This window comes from Pseudophryne corroboree, chromosome 1, assembly GCF_028390025.1.
Source record: "Pseudophryne corroboree isolate aPseCor3 chromosome 1, aPseCor3.hap2, whole genome shotgun sequence".
Classification (NCBI taxonomy): Eukaryota; Metazoa; Chordata; class Amphibia; order Anura; family Myobatrachidae; genus Pseudophryne; species Pseudophryne corroboree.
The window spans coordinates 509828785-509842422 of NC_086444.1; the positions used below are offsets into that span (position 1 = coordinate 509828785).

General features: G+C 48.9%; 1 protein-coding gene across 1 annotated transcript in view; it reads right to left on the reverse strand.

Moving 5' to 3' along the window:
* SMC5 (structural maintenance of chromosomes 5) overlaps positions 1-13638 on the reverse strand; it is a 403478-nt gene that overhangs the window by 301337 nt on the left and 88503 nt on the right. Inside the window, exon 6 of the mRNA XM_063913893.1 lies at positions 11012-11152. Coding sequence (XP_063769963.1) covers positions 11012-11152 — 141 coding nt within the window. The remainder of the gene's footprint in view (positions 1-11011; positions 11153-13638) is intronic.

The following is a 13638-nucleotide window of genomic DNA, read 5'->3' on the forward strand; positions in this document are numbered from 1 at the left end:
TATGAACGTGCTCCGGGAGGACCACGTAGCCGCCTTGCACAATTGATCAAGGGTCGCACCACGTTGGGCCACCCAAGAAGGTCCAACAGAATGAGTAGAATGGGCCTTAATGTGATCAGGAGCTGACAGACCAGCCCTCACATAAGCATGTGCAATCACAATTCTAATCCATCTGGCCAAAGTTTGCTTGTGAGCAGGCCAGCCACGTTTGTGAAATCCAAACAAAACAAATAGAGAATCAGATTTTTGAATAGTAGCAGTTCTCTTCACATAGATACGGAGAGCTCGTACATCCAAACACCGCTCCTTGGGGGTCATTCCGAGCTGTTCGCTCGTTCTTTTTCATCGCATCGCAGCGATTTTCCGCAAACTGCGCATGCGCAATGTTCGCACTGCGACTGCGCCAAGTAAATTTGCTAAGAAGTTTGGTATTTTACTCACGGCATTACGAGGTTTTTTCTTCGTTCTGCTGATCGTAGTGTGATTGACAGGAAGTGGGTGTTTCTGGGCGGAAACTGGCCGTTTTATGGGAGTGTGTGAACAAATGCTGCCGTTTCTGGGAAAAACGCGGGAGTGGCTGGGCAAACGCTGGGTGTGTTTGTGGCATCAAACCAGGAACGACAAGCACTGAACTCATCGCACTGGAAGAGTAAGTCTCGAGCTACTCAGAAACTGCACATAAAAATCTTTTCGCAATATTGCGAATACTTCGTTCGCAATTTTGCTAAGCTAAGATTCACTCCCAGTAGGCGGCGGCTTAGCGTGTGCAAAGCTGCTAAAAGCAGCTTGCGAGCGAACAACTCGGAATGACCACCTTTGGGAGACAAATCAGGAGAGACAAAGGCCGGAACCACAATCTCCTGATTAAGGTGGAACAAAGAAACCACCTTAGGTAAATATCCGGGACGAGTCCTAAGAACCGCCCGGTCACGGTGAAAAATCAGATATGGGGAACTACAAGACAAGGCACCCAGATCCGACACTCTTCTAGCAAAGGCAATAGCCAGCAGAAACACCACCTTAAGGGAAAGCCACTTAAGGTCAGCTGAACCAAGAGGTTAAAACGGAGACTCTTGTAACGCCTCCAAAACCACCGACAAGTCCCAAGGAGCCACAGGCGGGACATAGGGAGGTTGGATACGCAACACACCCTGAGTGAAAGTATGAACATCAGGCAAAGTCGCAATTTTTCTCTGAAACCACACCGACAAGGGAGAAATATTAACCTTGAGGGAGGCCAGACGCAGGCCTAACTTTAAGCCTTGCTGCAGAAAAGCCAAAAGCTTGCCTGTACTAAACTTGGAAGCGTCATAATTGTTAGATGCGCACCAAACAAAGTAGGAATGCCAGACCCTATGGTAAATCCGAGCAGAAGCCAGTTTCCAGGCCCGCAACATAGTTTTAATGAACTCTTGAGAAAAACCCTTAGCCCTCAAGACGGAAGCTTCAAGAGCCACGCCGTCAAAGACAGCCGGGCTAGGTCCTGGTAGACACAGGGGCCCTGAACGAGGAGGTCTGGGCGTTGTGGAAGTAGAATTGGACGCTCTGCCGACAGGCCCTGCATTTCTGAGAACCAGTGCCGTCTGGACCACGCCGGAGCTTTGAGAAGCAGATTTCCTTTTTCTTGCTTGAACTTCTGAATTACCCTGGGCAGAAGTGACACCAGAAGGAACACGTACGGCAGCCGAAACCTCCACGGCACCGCTAGCGCATCCACAAATGCTGCTTGAGGATCTCTTGTCCTTGCTCCGAAGACCGGAACCTTGTGATTGTGTCGAGACGCCATCAGATCCCCATCTGGAACACCCCACTTTTCCACGAGGAGTTGAAACATTTCTGGATGGAGGCCCCACTCGCCGGCATGCACGTCCGGACGACTGAGAAAATCCGCTTCCCAATTCAGGACTCCCGGAATGAATATTGCCGATATTGCCGGTAGATGGCGTTCCGCCCAACGTAGAATCCGTGAGACTTCCTTCATTGCCAAACGGCTTCGAGTGCCGCCTTGATGATTTATGTAAGCCACTGTGGTGGCGTTGTCCGACTGTACTTGAACAGGACGGTTCTGAATTAAGTGCTGGGCCAGGTTCAACGCATTGAAGACCGCCCGCAATTCCAGAATGTTGATCGAGAGGAGAGATTCCTCCTTGGTCCACCGACCCTGAAGGGAGTGCTGCTCCAGCACCGCGCCCCAACCTCTTAAGACTGGCATCTGTCGTCAACAGGACCCAGTTGGATATCCAGAATGGACGGCCTATGCACAATTGTTGGTCCTGGAGCCACAAGAGCAGCGACAGGCGAACCTCCGGAGTCAATGAGATCATGTGAGACCTGATCCGGTGAGGCAGGCCGTCCCACTTGGCTAGAATTAGCCTCTGGAGGGTGCGAGAATGGAATTGAGCATACTCCACCATGTCGAATGCTGATACCATGAGGCCCAGCACCTGCATTGCCGAATGTATCGACACTTGCGGACGAGAAAGGAAGCAACGAATCCTGTCCTGAAGCTTCAGGACTTTCTCCTGGGACAAGAACAACCTCTGGTTGTGAGTGTCCAACAGCGCTCCCAGGTGCACCATGCTCTGAGCAGGGACCAGGGAGGATTTCTTCCAGTTGATGAGCCACCCGTGGGCTTCTAGAAACCGGACCGTCATATCCAGATGACGTAGGAGAAGATCTGGGGAATTTGCCAGGATTAACAAGTCGTCCAGATACGGCAGTATCCTGACCCCTTGACGGCGGAGTACCACCGTCATCACCGCCATGACTTTGGTGAAGACTCGCAGAGCCGTTGTTAAACCAAAAGGTAACGCCCGAAACAGGCAATGGAGGTTGCCAATAGCGAACCTCAGGTATTGTTGATGGGACACCGCTATAGGAATATGCAGGTAAGTATCCTGTATGTCCAGGGAGACCATGTAGTCCCCGGGTTCCAAGGCCAGAACTATAGAGCGAAGGGTTTCCATACGGAGCTTGGAAATCTTCACAAACCTGTTCAATGCCTTGAGGTTGAGAATGGGCCGGGAAGACCCATTCGGTTTCGGGACTAGAAACAGCAGAGAATAGTAACCCCGGCCCCTCTGAGCTAGGGGCACCTGTACTACGACTCCTGTATCCAGGAGGGTCTGTATCACCGAGTGTAGAGTTTTTGCCTTTGTCTGGTCCAAAGGGACGTTGGTCTGGCAAAATCTATGAGGGGGTCGGTTTTTGAAGGCTATGGCGTAACCTCGAGAGACGACTTCCCGTACCCAGGCATCTGAAGTGGTCTTAAACCATTCCTGGGTATACCCTAGAAGCCGGCCCCCCACCCTGGGATCCCCCTGGGGAAGGCCCGCCCCGTCATGCGGCAGGCTTATCTGTCTTGGCAGCTGGCTGACGGGCAAGCCAGGCTCTTTTGGGCTTCGGCTTACGAGGTTTGGAAGTGCGGGCCTGCTTATGGTACGCCTGACCTTTTGCTTTACCTGGAGGACGAAAGGGGCGAAAGGACGTACCTTTAGCCTTCGACACAGAAGGAGCGGTATTAGGCATAAAGGCAGTTTTGGCAGTAGCCAAGTCAGCCACTGTCTTATTTATGTCCTCCCCAAACAGAATATCTCCCTTGAAAGGGAGTACCTCCAGGGTTTTACTAGAGTCCAGATCCACAGACCAGGATCTCAGCCACAATATCCGGCGAGCCAGGACTGACGTAGTAGAGGCCTTGGCTGCTAGGATACCGGCATCAGAAGCCGCCTCTTTAATATATCGAGAAGCTGTGACAATATATGACAAGCATTGTCTAGCATGGTCAGAGGAGATTTCAGCTTCTAACTCCAAGGCCCATGCTTCAATAGCCTCTGCAGCCCATGTAGCTGCAATAGTGGGCCTTTGTGCAGCACCCGTGAGGGTGTAAATCGCTTTCAGACAACCCTCCACACGTTTATCCGTAGGCTCTTTTAGAGACGCGACGGTAGTGACAGGTAGAGCTGAGGAAACCACCATTCTAGCCACATGTGAGTCCACTGGAGGCGTTTCCCAATTCTTAGACAGCTCTGGCGCGAGAGGATAGCGAGCCAGCATCTTCTTTTGAGGCACAAACTTCGTACCCGGGTTTTCCCAGGGTTCCTGACGTATATCCACTAGGTGATCAGAGTGAGGTAAAACTTGTTTAACCACCGTCTGATGCTTGAACCTATCTGGTTTCTTCAGAGGGACGGATGGCTCGGGATCATCCGTAATCTGCATAATTAACTTAATAGCCTCCAAAAAATCAGGAACATCCACATGTGAACTACCCTCCCCATCAACCGTATCTGAGTCAGAACCTGTGGGGTCAGTGTAAGTGCCGTCTTCATCAGACGAGGTGTCAGTGACAGCAGTGGATTGTGAGGAAGCAAGCGCTCACTTAGAGGACCTCTTGGACTTAGGCGAGCGTTGGTCAGAATTTTTAGTAGCCAAGGACTGGTTCAACTTCTTTAATTGAGCAGATAAATCGTCCGCCCACGGCGGATTAGCTGCAGGGACGACATACGGTTGTACCGGCATTGGGGGTCCCATAGGGGGTGTTAGTTTATGAACTAGCGTATGCAGAAGCGTGGAAAAAGCGGCCCACGGTGGGTCAGTATGTGCCTCCGTTGCCACAGTCCCACTGGGGGGTAAGGAGCCCCCAGAACCAGAACCCACAGCTGCTATATTCTCCTCATATGTGCCTGTGGCTTCAGCAACACCAGCAGTGTGTTCCGCCCCAGAACCGTTACCCTCAGAAGCAGACATGATATAACTTGCAGTATGAGGTAACACAGTACAATTATCAGCAGCACTATATCCCTAAATCCAAACACCTGTGCAGTGTAGTCAGCACTAGCAGAGATAAAGGAGAGATATGGTGACTAAATCGCAGAGAAAAATACGTTATACAGTATATCTTTGTGAAAATCCTATATTAGATAACACCTGACGCACCAAGCCCACTCAGGTTATGGAATATAGGGATAGCAAGTTGAGTGAAAGACACGAAATGGACACCACTCAGCTATCAAATGCACACACAGAAAGTCACAGTTTGTACAATGCAGAGGTTATTACTGACAATTATACTGCACTGGACTAACTTACACAGCTATATAACAATAGATATAACACTACACAGTAAGAACTGGATGTATATCACAGGGTAATTGTACTAGAAAACCCTGACTAAGTGCACTCTTTCTTAACTATCACTGTCTAAAAAGGCAGGTAGAATACTTAAGTGTCATGTAAAGGCACAGCGCTGACAACCAGGCGGCTTTACATAGGAGGATTTGCCCAAGCAGTCCCAGGAACAGTGAACTGAGGAATAATGGCACCGCAGGCACTGACAGGGAGTGAGGAAAAGACAGAAATGCAGCTCCAGGGCGGGAACACTGGCTGGAAATGGCGCCCTGGGGGAGGGGCTTCAGGTCTAAGCCTTATCCCCTCTGCTGGCAAAACCACCAGGTACTGTGGGCGATATAAAAATCGGTTTAGAGAGAAAACCTGACCTGCGCCCATGCCCTGGTGATCTAGTGGGATCGCCTGTACTGCCACAGTGTCCACCGCCAGCGAGCGCGCCCGCGCGGCCCGCCTCCCACTGACCGTGCCGGATCGCAGTGAAGACCGGGTCCCGCAAGCGGGACCCACTTACCACCTCCCGAAGCACGGCCACGCGATCCTGGGGAGCCCCAGCCGTGTGTGTCCAACGTGAAGAAAACCGGAGCCTCCGCTGTAGGTACCCAGCAACCAGGGCTCGGGAGTGTACAGAGCCGCTGGGGAGAGCTGGAGCTGCAGCAGTGAATGTCACAAGACATTTACCACCGCTGCTGCCCTTGAAGTCTTCACTTTTTACTTCATAAAAAGCTTTTCTTAGGGCTGCCTGGAGCAGCCCCTCTGTTAAGTGCCTGCTTACTGCAGCACCAACTTACAAAACTGAGCTCCTGTGCTTGGAGGCGGGGTGATATAGGAGGCAGCGCTGTGCATTCTGGGAACAGTCAAAGCTTTGATCCTGTTGGTGCCTCGGATCAAGATCCTACTCTACACCCCTTTGTCCAATCCTTGTGGAGCCCAGTGTACCCCGCAGCAGAAAAGGAGATTATGCTGGCAGCTCAAGAAAGTACGATTACCATTACATAAATATAACACAATAAGCAGTACTGGTCCATCAAACCTAATTCATGTCTTCACATACAAAACATATCTAAGTAATGGGGCTTTAAACTGTATAAGAAAATAGGATTTTAATACCTACTGGTAAATCCTTTTCTCGTAGTCCATAAGGGATATTGGGGAAATCTGGTACGATTGGGTATAGACAGGGTCCAAAGGAGTCAGTGCACTTTAAATTTCTTCCACTGGGTGTGCTGGCTCCCCGGCTCGCAGTGGCTGCGTGTGACGGCCGCCGCGGCCCGACCCCCCAAAGGTCCGGCCATGCCTGCGTTGGCCGGACCGCACCCCCTAAACAGCGGCTTCCTGCCGCCGTTCAGCCCCTCCCGCCCAGCAACCGCCTATGCCTCAGAGGTGATCGCTAGGCAACGACGGCTGCCATGCGCCGGCGCACTGCGGTGCCGGCGCATGCGCAGTTCCGACCCTATCGCTGCGACAAACTGCAGCGAGCGATCGGGTCGGAATGACCCCCCAAGTACGAACTTTTAAATGATAAGGCCCCCAATTCTGAAACATGTCGAGCAGAAGCCAGGGCCAGTTTTATCACCCTCTTCCACGTGAGGTACTTATCTTCTACCGTCATCAGAGGTTCAAACCAGGAGGACTGTAGAAATGCCAACACTACATCCAAATCCCAGGGTGCCGTAGGTGGCACAAAAGGTGGTTGTATGTGGAGTACCCCTTGTAAGAAGGTCTGAACTTCAGGCAACACTGCCAATTTCTTCTGAAAGAAAATGGAGAGGGCTGAAATCTGGACCTTAATGGAACCCAGACGTAAGCCCTTATCCACACCAGCCTGCAGGAAACGTAGGAAACGTCCCAAGTGAAACACTGCAGGCGGATATGTGCGTTCCTCCCACCAAGAGACATATCTCCTTCAGATATGATGATAAGTGTTTTGACGTCACAGGTTTTCTGGCCTGAACCATGGTAGCAATAACCTTTTTGGAAAGGCCATTGTGAGCTAGGATGTTCCGTTCAACCTCCATGCCATCAAACGAAGTCGCCGTTCGTCCTGGTAGACAACGGTCCATCTTAGTGGTAGAGGCCAAGGGTTTTCGACAGACATGTCCAGAAGATCCGCGTACCATGCCCTACGAAGCCTATCCGGGGAAATCAGAATTGCCTGTACACCTTGATTCCTGATTCGCTTTAGCACCCTTGGGAGCAATGGAATCAGGGGAAACAGGTAGAGCAGCCGGTACAGCCAAGGCGACGCCAGTGCGTTCACGGCCCTCGCCTGAGGTTCCCTGGTCCGTGAGCAATACCAGGGAAGCTTCTTGTTGAGCCGAGAAGCCATCATGTCGATTTGTGGGCAACCCCACCGGTCGATGATCTGTTGGAACACCAGATGGTAGAGCCCCCACTCCACCGGGTGGAGATCGTGATGACTCAGGAAGTCTGACTCCCAGTCGTCCACATCAGGAATGAATATTGCTGACATTGCTCTTGCATTTCTTTCCACCCAGAGGTGTATCATTGCATGCAGGCTCTGCTTTTTGTCCCTCCTTGACGATTGATATGCGCCACAGCCGTGGCGTTGTCCGGCTGTACCTGGATTGCGTGATCCTTGAGCAGAGGAGAGGTCTGAAGCAGAGCATTGTAGATCGCCCGAAGTTCAAGAATGTTGATTGCAAGGAGGGCCTCGTGGGCTGACCCCCTGCCCTGGAACTGCATCCCTTGGGTGACAGCTCCCCATTTCCGTAGACATGCATCCGTCGTGAGGAGGGTCCAATCCTGAATCCCGAAAACTCTGGCCTTCCAGGAGATTGGAGGACTGTAGCCACCACAGGAGGGAAATCCTGGCCCGAGGTGACAGCTGAATCATCCGGTGCATCTGGAGATGCGATCCGGACCACTTGCTCAGGAGATCCAATTGAAATGTTGTGGCATGGAACCTCCCATACTGGATCGCCTCGTATGAGGCAACTATTTTTCCTTGCAATCTTATGCAAAGATGGACCATCTCCTGAAGTGTTTTTGCCTTGTCCTCTGGTAGAAACACCTTCTGGGGCACAGTATCCAGCAACATCCCCAGGATCAGGAGCCTCTGAGCTAGCTCCAGGTGGGACTTCTGCAAGTTGATGATCCACCCATGGTCCGATAGAAGATGGATGGTGCAGTCGATATGGAGCAACAAAAGCTCCCTGGATCGTGCCTTTATTAGGAGATCGTCCAGATAAAGGACCACATTGACCCCCTCGATCCGGAGTTGGAACATCATCTCCGCCATCACCTTTGTGAATACCCTCGGTGCTGTGGACAGGCTGAAGGGTAGTGCCCGGAATTTGAAGTGATTGTCCAGTAAGGCAAACCGCAGGTACGCCTGATGAGGCGGCCAAATCGGAATAAGGAGATAGGTGTCCTTGATCTCCAAGGAGACCACAAATTCCTGTTCTTCCGGGCCCGCAATCACTGCTCGCAGGGATTCCATCTTGAACACCTTCAAGTAAGGATTCAAGGATTTGAGATACAAAATGGGTCTGACAGAACCGTCCGGTTTTGGCACCACAAACAGGTTTGAATAAAACCCCGTGCCGCGTTGCGGTAGCGGTACTGGAACCAACTTTCGGATTGCCTGTTGCAACGTAACTTGCATATCCTCCAAAGCTGGTAAGGTTGATTTGAAAAATCGTTGAGGGGGAGTACTGTCGAACTCCAGCCTGTAGACCTGAGAAACAAGATCTCTGACCCAGGCATCCTGGCAAGAAGTCACCCAGACGCGGCTGAAGTGACGCAGTCGAGCTCCCATCTCGAGATCCCCTTGGGGTGGGTGGGCACCTTCATGCTGAGGCCTTAGTGGAAGCAGAAACTGTGGACCTTTCCTGAGAACTGGTGCTTGCAGGTTTTCTGGACTTATCTCTGGTGCCTCTAGCCGCATTGGAGGCACCTCTGGCCTTAGTTTGAAATCTGTGAGACGGAAAGGACTGGACAGACGGCCCCAGATAGGAGTGTCTCGCTGGCAGGGCCCCAGAGGGGAGAAACGTGGATTTCCCAGCCGTAACTTTGGAAATCCAGGTATCCAATTCGACCCCAAAAAGCCATTCCCCCTTTTTACATATATTTTTTTGAACGTGTATTGATAAATAAATTGTATATTATCCATTTTATAACAAACTGTCCATACTGTCTAAATTTTTACAGCCAGCGCTGGTTTCCATATTGTTTTTTCTATATCTATCCAAGGGAATTTGACCATCCCTCTACCAGCGGCTGCTGACAGCGCACTTGTATATATTTTTATAACTTGTTATTTCTCTTTGGGGTCTAGGTCATCCCCATCATCCTGTATATCATCATCTGTAGCAGATAGAATTGCAAGTAAACCACGCTTCTGACGACCTGCATGAGAGAGGGGGGCTGTGCATCTGCCCTACCAGCTAAATCTGCAACAGTTTTTTGTAGTAGCTGAGTTTTCTGCACATTAGCATTGAGCTGTGATGACATATCTGACATCATAGTCTTAAGAGACCCTAACCAGTGGGGCTCTGGACCCTCTCCCCCAGCCCCTTCACTGATTTGTGAAGATTGACTGCATTGCTCACAGGAAAGTCATTAGATAAGGGAGAGAATATAGTGTGACATACACAGCACAGCTTGTGTTTACCCATATTCACAGTAAGCACAATAACATACACACAGTTTATAATGCAAGCCTGCCCTACTGTATGTGAGAGGAGACACAGAGAGAGAGAGAGAGAGAGAGAGAGAGAGAGGACACCAGCACACCCTGAGCTGCACAGCCCCAGTGAGGCTGTCAGGTCCCTATCATACAGTAAACGCTAACAATTATTGTCCTAGATAAAATCAGGATAGTGTACACAAGCGGATCTCCCCCTTTGCTACACCCTGTACCAGATATCCAGCGTGGCTGAGGACCATGAAGCGCTGTGTGTGCTGTCTGTGCTGCAGTAATCAGAGGAAGGCGCCAAAACACCTCAGGTCCCGCTCTGAGGTAGCTCCGCCCCCTCCTATGGCGCCATAGTTACATACATTTATTATACTGGCAAAAGTCTCCTTTTGAGCCTAAAACATCACACAAGTGCTAGTCAAGCCCTTTCGTGCCAGTTCTACACGGGGGATCTTAGCGGGATTTTCCCGGGAGGGTCATGTACGCCACGCCCGTGGTCAGCCGCACTTTGAACCGGGGGACCCCCTAGCGGGCCCCCAGTTTGTACTCGCCGCCTATGTCGCCTTCAGGCAGCGACAGAGGTGTGCTGCGTGCTGCGGCTGTGACAGCCAAGGCTCAGTGCCCAGCTGAGCAACAACCCCTCAGGACGGTGGTCCTGCAGCAGGGAAGCGGCTCTACACCTCGTAAGGCCGGTGACCGTCCCCCCCTAACTCCCACGGTGCAGGTAAGCTGTTGCCCAGACAGCATACCGAAAATAATAAAAGATTAAAAGAAATTGAAGAAAACTCTCTGGAGCTGCAGAGATATGCATCCTCTCCTGAGGGCACTTTTTCTAAACTGCGTGTGCGAGGGAGCATAGAGGGGAGGAGCCAGCACACCCAGTTGAAGAAATTTCAAGTGCACTGGCTCCTTTGGACCCCGTCTATACCCCATCTTACTAGATTTCCCAAATATCCCTCATGGATGCTAGAGAAATAAGAAAAATAATAATAAAAAAATAATAAGCCTGTATCATACGAAATTAGAGGAGAGAAAAGAGAGACAGGCAAAATTTTCAATGGGTGTCGGGATTCTGGCGTCGGTCACCTGACCGCCGGCATCTACACCGCCGGGATGCTGACCGCATCCATTTACAACATATATTGATCAGAATCAATAGTATCATGTCTGGACTAGATTCTGAGCACATATACAGAGAAAAAAAAGCATGAAGTGTAATCTTACCACCCAAGGTCTTTTTCTTTCCAGCATCTCAATCTTGTCTAGGTGACGTTTTCTCTCATAGTACCTCTCAACATCCTGCTTGTATCGTTCATTCCTCTGCTTCAGCTTCTCCAAAAATTCTTCTTTACTTTTACACGTATCCTGACAGATTAAAATATCCATGAATACATGGTATAGGTTGGCCACAGAGAGGTTTTACAAAAGCACAATTGCATGTGGGTGACTCAGAAAATCTTTAGGTATAATCAGCCATACAACTAGTGTACACTAAGGGTGGTATCCAATTAACCACAAGAATTTACCAGGGCTAATTGACTCACCTGGGGCTATCCTATTAGCCTCGATGCCGGCAATTATCGAGGATTATGTTTCACTGTCTCAGGCATGCAAAACAAAAAAACGCAATAACCAGCCCTTAGAGACTCATTCTTTCGTAAAAAAAAATACTATGTCCCTGGAACTTACAGTATCTCAGAACCCATGTGTTTTCAGTCAAAAAGGGGACATTTTTCGGATTGAAAAAAAAAAAAACGGTTTATAACCGGATAGTCCGAAAATGACAATACGGGCAAAAAAAAAAAAAAATCGCCTTAATATCCCATTTTTGGGGTCGAAAACTTTTCCTTGGTAAATGGATCCCCCCTATTTCTCTTACTAGAAACAGTTTATCCTTTAAGTCAATCACAAAACAGTAAAGCCTCTTGGTTAGTGTTATCCAATCAGGCATATCTTTATTAATAGGTTGGATGTATGAATACATTTTGCTTCTTTTTATATTACTAATGACTTGTGATGTGAATGTCTAATCTACTGACTCCATGTTGATCTAGCCCCAAAAAGATAATTCATCCTGTGTAGGTCCCGAGTCCTATGGACATAGATCCTCAATGCCTTGACAATATCCAGAGAATGTTGAAAGGTACATATTCTGGCTGCTTATTATATGAAGTACCTAACAGTACAGTGACCATATAAATGCCCAAAGCTGCAGGCTAAAGTTATTTTATATAGGCCTCAGAAATCCAAGTGATTTCTAATATCCATAAATTACTGTGAGTAAAATATTCTTTACAGTACAACAATTCACCAGTATGTGTCCCACTGTGAAAAGTGTTAGTGTAAACTGTGATAAAATGTTAATGTGAAATACGCATAAATATATAACAGATTGTTCAGCTGATGTAACCCCCTCTTTCTGCTGGTCTTCCACAGATAAATTGGATTCCCACTCCTACCATCCCCGCATCTGCTTTGTGTTTTTTCTGTTAAACACTGCCAGGTAAACTGGTCTATAATTTATATTTGTAGCTTTCAGTTTGTAGTAAGGCAGGAAATCATTGTATATTAGTGTTGATGTACTGGTCTCTCAATGTTCACACTGTTGTTAGCCTTTTGCTTTGGGTGGGAGTATTCAACTAGAACTCTACACAGCTCTGCATCTCTTCTTAATCAGCATGTGTCCGGCTGTGAAGTGTGTTAGTGTAGAGCAGTGATTTTCAACCTTTTTTTACTCGCGGCACACCGAACAATATTTTAAAATTGCCAAGGCACACCATCAGTTCCCCACAGAAAAAACAACAAAAAACACACATTGGCCCTCATAGTAAAAAAAATCCACATATACGTTGGCCTACACAGGAAAAACAATCACATTGCTCCCCACATAAATCATATTGCTCCCTATATAAATGCTATTGCTCCCCACATGAATTATTCACATTGTTCCCCACAGGAGAAGAAAAAAAACAAATATTAGCCCCTACTGGTCAGCTGTCCTCCACTCTGTCCCTCAGTGGTGGGGGTTGTTCATAGTGGAGTGCTGCGAATAATGAGCAGTAGGCGGTCGGGCAGGTGTGGACGTGGGTGAGCAAGAAAGCTGTGAATGCAGGCGGGAACTGGAAGATGTGTATACAGGCGGGTGGGCTGGCTGGATGGTGAGACTCAGCGGCCGTGACCTATGATATCACACCGCAGCGTCTTCAAGGCATACGTCATGGCCGGAGCACGACTGATCCTCTAAGAAGAGCCCGGGCCAACAGCTTCCTGAAGGTGCAGGAAGCTGCTGCTCTGGCTCCGCGGCACACCTTGCAACTGGTTGAAAAAGCTTGGTGTAGAGTGTGATAAAATATAAATATGAAATACGAAGATATACTGCAGATATACAGGAGATAAACAGGAGAAAAACAGAAGGTCAATGCTCTAACGTCAATGCCTCTTCCAAAAGGACTGCTATCAACATACAATAGTGAGTTAACTAATTCACCACCTTGTACAACTGCTGAATGCACAACTTGGACACCCTTACAGAACTCCCTGTCTGCATATCTCAAATACCTAATGCTGTCAACTATTAGCTTTCTGTTCTTCTTAATATAACCCTATAATAATTTCAGTTTGCCTTTATACCCCAAAAAGTCCTGCCAGCACTGCCTTTGCTTCTAGTACACCGGCATTTCTCATTTGTTGTATTTTTTTGTTAGTATTTTCACCCACTCCATCTCTATAATATTCCTCTGATCACTACTAATGTAATATACTGGAGATATGGCTCCTAGGCTCTGTCCCATACCAATTCACTCTGCCTGCTCTCACTCCACCCCCAGTTCCCGACCGCACCCCCAACCCAA